Source organism: Nomascus leucogenys, chromosome 2, assembly GCF_006542625.1.
Source record: "Nomascus leucogenys isolate Asia chromosome 2, Asia_NLE_v1, whole genome shotgun sequence".
NCBI classification, from domain to species: domain Eukaryota; kingdom Metazoa; phylum Chordata; class Mammalia; order Primates; family Hylobatidae; genus Nomascus; species Nomascus leucogenys.
The window spans coordinates 147,869,514-147,878,073 of NC_044382.1; the positions used below are offsets into that span (position 1 = coordinate 147,869,514).

An 8,560-nucleotide genomic window follows, 5' to 3' on the forward strand; every position below is an offset into this window, starting at 1 on the left:
TCCTGCCCCCTCACCCTCCTCCCTGCCCCTCACCCTCCTCCCTCCCCTCACCCTCCTCACCCCTCCTCCTCTCTGCCCCCCCCCTCACTCCTCCCTCCTCCTCTGCCCCCTCACCCTCCTCCCTGCCCCCCTCATCCTCCTCCCTGCCCCCTTCACCCTCCTCCCTGCCCCTTCACCCTCCTCCCTGCCCCTTCACCCTCCTCCCTGCCCCACTCACCCTCCTCCCTGCCCCACCTCACCCTCCTCCCTAACTTGTTCACCGTCTCCCTACCCCTTCATCCTCCTCCGTGCCTCCTCACCCTTCTCCCTGCCCCCTCACCCTCCTCCCTGCCCCTTACCCTCCTCCCTAACTTGCTCACCCTCCCTACCCCTTCATCCTCCTCCCTGCCCCCCTCACCCTCCTCCCTGCCCCCTCACCCTCCTCCCTGCCCCCTTCACCCTCCTCCCTGCCCCCCTCACCCTCCTCCCTGCCCCCTCACCCTCCTCCCTGCCTACACCCCAGGCATTGCCTACCACACAACCCCTCCCTCAAGCTCAGCACCCACTCCCTGAGGCTAGAGGAGGTTGAGGACCTCATGAAGCCCTGCGGCCCATTTCCCAGTTGGAAATACTGTGCCCAGTTCTGTGTCCTGAGGTTCTGAGAGGTGGAGCTGAGACGTGAGCCAGGCTTCGCTGGCCTGCGGGGGGCTGCGCAGGAGGCTTCTGGGTCTTTTTGTTAGAGTAACACCAGTGGCTGCTTAGTCCCAGCTCAGTGTCAACTGCACCGCTCAGTACTCTGCACAGGGCAGATAAGGGGGCCTTCACTGCACGCCTTTGAAGTGCGGGTTCTGCCCTCACCCTAGTTTTCCAGAAAAGAAACTGGGAACAGTCCCCGCAGCCTGCCCCCGGCCCAGCCCTATCCTTCCAGTGTCCACCCAGCAGGAGAAAGCCACCCAGACAGCATCTCGAAGCTGGGGAGAGACAACTTCAAAGCCCTCCTTCGTGGAGGCAAAACTGACTCCCAGGGGGCCCTGGCCTGGCTCCAATCCCAACAGCAGAAGCTGGATTCTAACCCGGGTCAGAGAGGCATGGGATTGTTTAGGGGAAGTGAACGCAGCCCAGACCCCAGGGCTTGGTGGGCCGTGGGCCTCAGAGCCAGGCGCTGTCCCCATCCCTTTCCTCCACCTCTGCCCCAGCCTGAGAGTCACTTCCCCAGGAGTGGCCAGGAGAAGGCTGAGGGTTTCTGTGCTCTACAGTTTGGAGACGCCGGCCTGCGGCTGCTGTCGGAACACCTCACCACGCTCCAGGTGCTGAACCTGTGCGAGACCCCTGTCACAGACGCTGGCCTGCTGGCCCTGAGCTGTGAGTGCCTCTGGGGCAGCTGGGGGGTGAGGGGCCGCTTTATTCATTCCTTCCTTGCTTCAGCCAAACTGGCCAGGCACTGACTTTGCACCATGCACAGATAGAGAAATTCGTTCTTTTCACAAACGTATTCACTGCACACCTGCTGTGGACCAGGCACTATTCCAAGTGCCAGGAACAACACAGGGAAAAATATCCCTGACCTCAGGGAGCTTATATTCTAGAGGCAATAGAAAAAATGAATAAGGCCAGCCCATAGCCTCTTGACACTCACAGTCCACTGAGGGGTCAAGTTCAAGGACAGGGCCGTAGTGCATTGCCACTGTGGTCCCCCGACCAGTGGTGGCAGCATCTTCTGGGGGCTGGTCAGAAATGTACATCCCCAAGCCCACCCCAGACCTCCTGACTCAGACACTGCACGGTAAGCAGATGCCTGGGAGGCTCCCGTGCCCGTTGACATTTGAGAAGCCCTGTCATAAGAGAAGGAGGCACAGAATTCTCAAGGAACCTAGAAAGGCCAGTTCCTGTGCCCCAACCCCAGTTGACTGAACTAGCCTCAGGGATATTGAGCCCGGGATTCTGTATTTGACCAGCTTTCCCTTTTCCAGGCCCGCTGCTTTAGATGAGAAGACCTATGGCTCAGTGGGAAGAGTCAGAAAAGGCTTCCTGGGGAGGAGCTGTTGAGTCTGGGTGTGAAGACAGATTTGGGGGAGTTGGCCAAGGGGGGAGCACCCTGGGCAGGGGCCGTGACTCCTACTGGGCCATTGGCAAGTTCTGGATGGCTTAGGAGGAGGTGGCGGCAGGGGACTGGGTCAGTGGAGGCAGAGAGGCAGCGCTCAGCCAGTTTGGCTGCACATGCAAATGTGCTGCTGCCCCAGGGGGCACGGTCGTCATCAACAGTACAGATTCCTGGTCCCTGCTGCGGCCCTGCTCAGCGTCTGTGGGAGTGGGTGGAGGGGTCTGCTGCCCCTGTGACTCCAACACAAAGCAGAGGTTGAGGCTTGCTGTCAAGAGGCAGCACCGAGTCAATGACGACGGGGGGACCATCCGGGGTTCCCTTAGTGGGGAGGCCTCGGGCCTGATCTGGGGTGTGGCAGGCGAGCTCTGGGGACATCAGGTCCAGGCAGTGGGGGGACACGACAGAGGGACCAGAAGGGAGGGAGGCTCTGTTCAGACCAGCATGTGCCTGAAGTAGACTTTTGGTGTCTAGTGGGCCACCTACCCTGGCTGTGCCTACGAAACCTGCCTCCCCAGCCCCATCTCCTAACAGGGGGCCGGGCACCTGCATTCAGCTCCTCCAGCTTGGCCATCCCATACCTGCATACCTTTGGGGCCTCGCTCTCCTAACAACTGTATCTGTCTCTTGGGCAGCCATGAAGAGTCTTTGCAGTTTAAACATGAACAGCACCAAGCTCTCAGCTGACACCTACGAAGATCTGAAGGTAATTCCCTCCTTCCTCCCCACTCTCCTCCCCTCCTTCCGCTAGCCAGCATCTGGATGCTGGTGCATCTCCCACACGGAGCTCATTCTCCAGTAAAAGACGATGATATCTACAGATCAATACATAAAATAACGGCAGATCAAAAAGAGTGACAAAGAGGAAGCAGCGGGGAAGTAATTGGAAATAGGAGGGCCTGTGTGGGCTGGGGTGATCAGGGATGGTCCCTTTGATGAAGAGGCCACAGGAGCTGAGACCCAAAAGGTAAGAAGCCAGAAATACAAAGGGCAAGAGGAAGAGCAAGTGCCAAGGTCCTGAGGCAGAAGAGATTGGCAAGGCCTGGCTTTGTAGCATATGTAGCCAGGAACTGAGAGAGGGAATAGGCAGGGGCCGGATGGAAAAAGCCCTCACAGGTCGCAGCAGAGCAGCGAGTCATGCTTTTCAAAGCGTGCTCTGGCAGTTAGGAAATAAATACTTTGAGAGGGAGCAGGAGGAGAAGCAGGGAGGGCTGAGCAGGGCTGGTGCCTCACCACTGAGGGCTGCGCTGCACCAGCACTAGGCCAGCAAGTGAAATGAGGGAAAGAAAAAGGATCGGAGAGGGTGGAAGGCAGGGGCGTTTTAAGAAACGCACTTGCACGTCTTGGGAAGGTTGGAGAAGCCAGGCCTTCAGTCGCCTCCTGTCACCCCGTCCTCCTGGGCCTGTACCAGCTGCCCCAGAAGGAGCAGGCGGGACCGGCAGAGGGCCAGCATCCTGGGAGAGAAGGGCTGGGCTCAAAGGCGAGAAGGCACAGATGGCACCCATGAGCCACGCTGGCACCTTCGTGCTCTGGAAGCCACTTAGAGGGAATCCCCCGGCAGCCCTTGGCCGGGGCCCACCTCCTACAGCCAGGCCTCCTGCCGCCAGGGCGTGCGCACTGGGGCATCCTCCAGATGCTTCTGGAGCCTCAGCTGTGTACCAGGCCCATGTCAGGGACAGGGACACCAAGGCGTGGCTACCACAGTCCCCGCCTGGGGGGTACTCCCTCCTGGCAGGCACAGGCAAGCTCAGCAAACCAAGGCAGGCAGAGGGCCTGGTGGGGCTAGGAAGGACAGTCGGTAGGGAGCGAGGTCCAAGAGAGGACATATGGGATGCAGAAGGTGGCAAGGGCACAGCCAGCAGATCACCCATCCCACCTTTTAGACCTCAGCACTCAGGGTGGCGTCTACAGACCAGCGCCCTCGGCACCACTCGGGGGCCAACAGAAATGCAGGATCCAGGCCACCCCCGGTAACCCTACCCTGGGGGATTTCTGTGCACCCTCATGTTTGAGAAATGCTGCCTGGATTATCTTGAGTTCAAAGTGCTGAAAGTCAGATGCTACTGAGACCAGGCTGGAAAGAGGACATGAGGAGTGCAGGAAAGGCCACTTGGGAAGAAAAATCACTTTCAGTCTACTTTTTATTTTCACACATTTGAGAGAGACATGGTGCCAACTTAATGCTGCCAGCCTGTGACTGGCCTCCCTGTGGAGGGGACTCGAGCAAACAGCAGCTGCCTGTCCTTTGGAGGAGGGGCCTCCGCTCAGTGCCAGGCAGGCCACGCCCCACTGTTCACTGCCCAGTCTGGCCAGACCTTCCCATTTTTCAAGAGAACCTTGAAATCTAGATTTTTCTGTGAACTCTCCTAATTTTGAAAGGCTGGCTTAGTATGCTTTGTAGCACTGCAGGTGGCTGCAGGTCCCCACCTGTAACCTCTGCCTGGGCAGTGGGGAGCCATTGAGGGTTGTTGAGCACAGGAGAGCAGCAGTGAGGGATTGCATGTGCGTGTGTGTACGTGTGTGTGTTCATGCATACATATGTGTACATGCATCCAAAAAGTGTGCTGGCCAGTGTACAGGAAATTTGGGAGGGAGGAAGTAAAGGCATGAGGCCAGTTAGGAGGCAGCTACCTCTCTCTATAGTGGAGGCTTGTTAAGAAAAAAAGCCGGCCCTGGGTGCGGTGGCTCACGCTTGTAATCCCAGCACTTTGGGAGGCCGAGGCGGGCGGATCACGAGGTCAGGAGATCGAGACCACGGTGAAACCCCGTCTCTACTAAAAATACAAAAAATTAGCCGGGTGTGGTGGCGGGCGCCTCTAGTCCCAGCTACTCGGAGAGGCTGAGGCAGGAGAATGGTGTGAACCCGGGAGGCGGAGCTTGCCATGAGCCGAGATTGCACCGCTGCACTCCAGCCTGGGCGACAGAGCGAGACTCCGTCTCAAAAAAAAACAAAAAAAGAAAAAAAGCCAACTGTTTGTAAAACAAAAGTGGAATTCTGAGTAGCAGAAACAGAAAGCAGAAAACAATGGAGAGATATAGCAGGTGGAATCATAGAGTCTAGCAATGCATCCAGCCTAGGGGGAGCTTCAAGTGGGAAGAATCTAAGCCAAACCCTGGGTACCTGGGATTTACGGGGATCCGCGTCACTCACCCTGTCCATTCTCTGATAATGATGAGAATATCACTAACAGTAAAAATCAGAACAATTTCCTTTCCTAGGGCATATAACGGTGCCCTGGGCTTTCTACATTTGGTATTTAACCCCTAGCACTATCCTTTGAGCCAGGGACTAGAATCAGATTGGCCCACATAGGAAGAAATTGAGGCCCCGAGAGGCTCGGTTATCTGCCCATGGTCATGCAGCAGCAAGTTGCAGGGCCTGGGTTCAAACCCTAGTGCTTCCACCTGCAAAGACAGAGACCAAAGGCCATCTGAGGCGAGGGCATGGGAACCCTGCTGCCTGGTTTCTGTGGGGCCAGGGCACATCCCACCTGCTCTGTTCTCTGCCTAAGGCCACCCACCCCTCCAAGAGCCCAGGTAGCCCACAGCACCAAGGTGGGGAGAGGGTGGCAGGGACCCCCAGCCGGCAATGCGGGTGGAGCGAGGCACTGGGAGCTTCTGCAAGGGAATGGCCTACATGTGACAAGGACCCTTGTTGCTACCCCCAGGCCAAGCTTCCCAATTTGAAGGAAGTGGACGTCCGCTACACCGAAGCCTGGTGAAGCTCCCAGCTCAAGGCAGGAAGACGTTTGCAACCGCGACAAAATAACTCTTGACTAACAGCCGCAGAGCAGCCGGTCCTGGGGTCCCACCCTGGTGCCCTGGCTGTGAGATAGATGGGGAGTCTTTCTGGGGGCGGAGGGGGGAGGGGGTGGGGAGGGGGCCCACAAGCACGCCCAGCCCCCGCCGAATTCTTTTAGCTTCGTAATTGGAACCTTTGACCTGATCTAAAGTGGACTTTGTAGCAACAAGAGGAGCATCAGCGGGTCGGGGAGGGGGTTGGGGGTGGGCTAGGGGGTGGGGGACCCTTTGTGGATTTTCTTTGCCTTTGTGTTTGATGCCGTCGTGTGGGAAAAGTCAACTCCGATGCCACCATTGCGGGCCGGACGAAGGATGCTTTCTTCCTAGAGGCCCCGAGCTGAGCTTCGAACTCGCCCCCCACCCTTGGGACAAGAAGACCCAGTCACATCACTGCACCCGTCCTGTGTCCTCACCATTGCTATGCAAAGTGATTCTTGTTGTACATAAGATTTAAATAATGCACCTATTTAAGACATGTTGACAAATTGCGGGTCTGGGATCCGCCTCTTATTTATGAAGTCTTTGACCGTCCCCCCCACCCCGCCCTCCCGCCCCCCCTGGCGTGTAGTACTGTATAAACCAGTCAGCTGTCGGGTTAGTGGTAGTATTATTGTTATTTTTTTAAAGGAAACAAACAGACAACAAAAAGAAAAAAAAAAAAGAACCTCCTTGGAAAAATTAATTGCTTTTTCGTAATGGATTCTCTATGCTAATGCTCTCTCGTCTGTCTGTCTGTCTGCCCGCCTCCCCCACCCACCACTGTGCGTTTCTGATTTCCAGATGTGTCTCCAACTCCCTCACGAGGTGGGGCTCAGGCTGGAGGACGAGGGATTGAGATCCCCTTGCTCCACTAAGGCCCAAGCTCTTTCCCTCGGCACCTTTTAGACTTGAATGGGAGGCTGCTAACCTGCCCTCTCCAGTCCACCCCGGTCAAAGAGCTGTTCCCCACCCCCAGGGAGCTCCTGTCCCTGTCAGCCTTTGCTGTACCCTGTCCCCAACGGAGACACTGTCACCCATGGGCTCCCCCTGCCATCGTGTGCTTCACGTGGCCCCATGCATGCCCGCCTCTCTGCATGGTCTCTTGGGAAAAGAGAGATACGTCGCCTCCGCCAGTCCGACTGCCGTCCCCCCCCACCCCACCCCCACATGTGACCACTGCAACGAAGACGCTCCTTCTGTCTCCACGTGCTCCGAAGACAAACCAACCTCCATTTCTTTTATAAACAGTCGGCTTTTTCTTAACAAGCCCTCACTGTACAGAACAGCCCGTTGATGGTTTATTTGGGGTCCCCCCCCCCAGCCCTTTTTTCTGTTGGTTTAGCACAAATACTTCCCTCCTCCGGCACCTCCAAACCTACCCCACAGTCAGTGTACTTGTTTTATATATATTTAATCTTATTCAATGGAAACCATGCTTTTGTCGTTTTATACTTTGCTAGGTAGACTTTATTACCCCCCTACTATGCCCTCATTTTTTTAAAAAAGGAAAAAAAAAAGAAATTGGGTTCCAGTCTTAATTCATTTTCCGTGCCAGGTTTTATTTTGTGTGGGTGTGAGTGTGTTCTGTTTTGTGTTTTGTTTTTTGTTGTTGTTTTTAGTTGTTTGGTTTTTTTTTTCCCCCCCTCCGGTCCCATACTTCATAGCACTCTGGTGCGGGAAGAAGCAGAAGCAAAAAAAATAAAAATAAAAAATAAAAAAATAAAAAAAATAAAAAAGGAAAAAAAAAAGAAGAAACAAGACATGCCACCTTTCCCCTCGCACTGTTGCTTTTCCTGATGGTTAATACTACTGTCACGTAGCTGTGTACAAAGAGATGTGAAATACTTTCAGGCAAAAATAAACTGTAAGTGACTCATCAATGTCTGGCCTTTGTGTGTGGTTTCTCGGCGCCCAGGGGGAGAAGGTCCAAGGAGGGGGCGAAGCCCAGGCGGGAAATCTGAGGCTCAAGACAGTGCCGGGACGCCCTCGCCACCTTCTGCACGCACTTCCTGAGGACCAGGGCTTAGCACCCTGGCTGCTGTTGGCCAGTGGGGCCGGAGCCGTCTTCGTTGCAGGGGGCTGTTGTGTTCGTTGCCAGACATTGAACAGCATCCTTGGCTTCTACCCAGCAGTAGCACCCCTTCCCCATTTATGACAACCAGAGTGTCTCCAGATGTTGCCACGTGTCCCGTGGGGGGACCGTTCGCTCCCCAGCTGAGACTCCGTGTCATAGACTGAGGTCAGTGCTGCTGTTCAGCAGGGCCTTACGAAAGCTCTAGCCCAGAGCTACTCCAAGGAATGTGCCTTCCATCCACCTAGGCGGTCTTGTGAAAACGCAGATACTGATGCCGTAGCGATACGCGGGGCCTGGGAATCTGCATTCCTGACGAGTTTCCAGGTGATGCTGTGCTGCTGGTCAATGCCAGGTTCCTAGACCCACACTTCAGCTGCCTCCTCCCCCTAGATGTCTCCAAGAGGCAGTCTTCACAAGTCCAAAAAGAAATGCTTTATCTTGGCCAGGCGCGGTGGCTCACTCCTGTAATCCCAATACTTTGGGAGGCCGAGGTGGGTGGATCACAAGGTCAAGAGATCGAGACCATCCTGGCCAACATGGTGAAACCCTGTCTCTACTAAAAATACAAAAATTGGCTGGCAGTGCTGGCGTGTGCCTGTAGTCCCAGCTACTCGGAAGGCGGAGGCAGG

At 55.8% G+C, this 8,560-nt stretch overlaps 1 protein-coding gene across 1 annotated transcript in view; it reads left to right on the forward strand.

Moving 5' to 3' along the window:
* The window catches only part of CMIP (c-Maf inducing protein), a 267,353-nt gene extending 259,616 nt beyond the window's left edge, over positions 1-7,737 (forward strand). The window contains exons 17-19 of the mRNA XM_030822208.1: positions 843-1,341; positions 2,713-2,783; positions 5,746-7,737. Coding sequence (XP_030678068.1) covers positions 843-1,341; positions 2,713-2,783; positions 5,746-5,799 — 624 coding nt within the window. The 3' untranslated portion in view covers positions 5,800-7,737. The remainder of the gene's footprint in view (positions 1-842; positions 1,342-2,712; positions 2,784-5,745) is intronic.
* Positions 7,738-8,560: the final 823 nt, after the last annotated feature.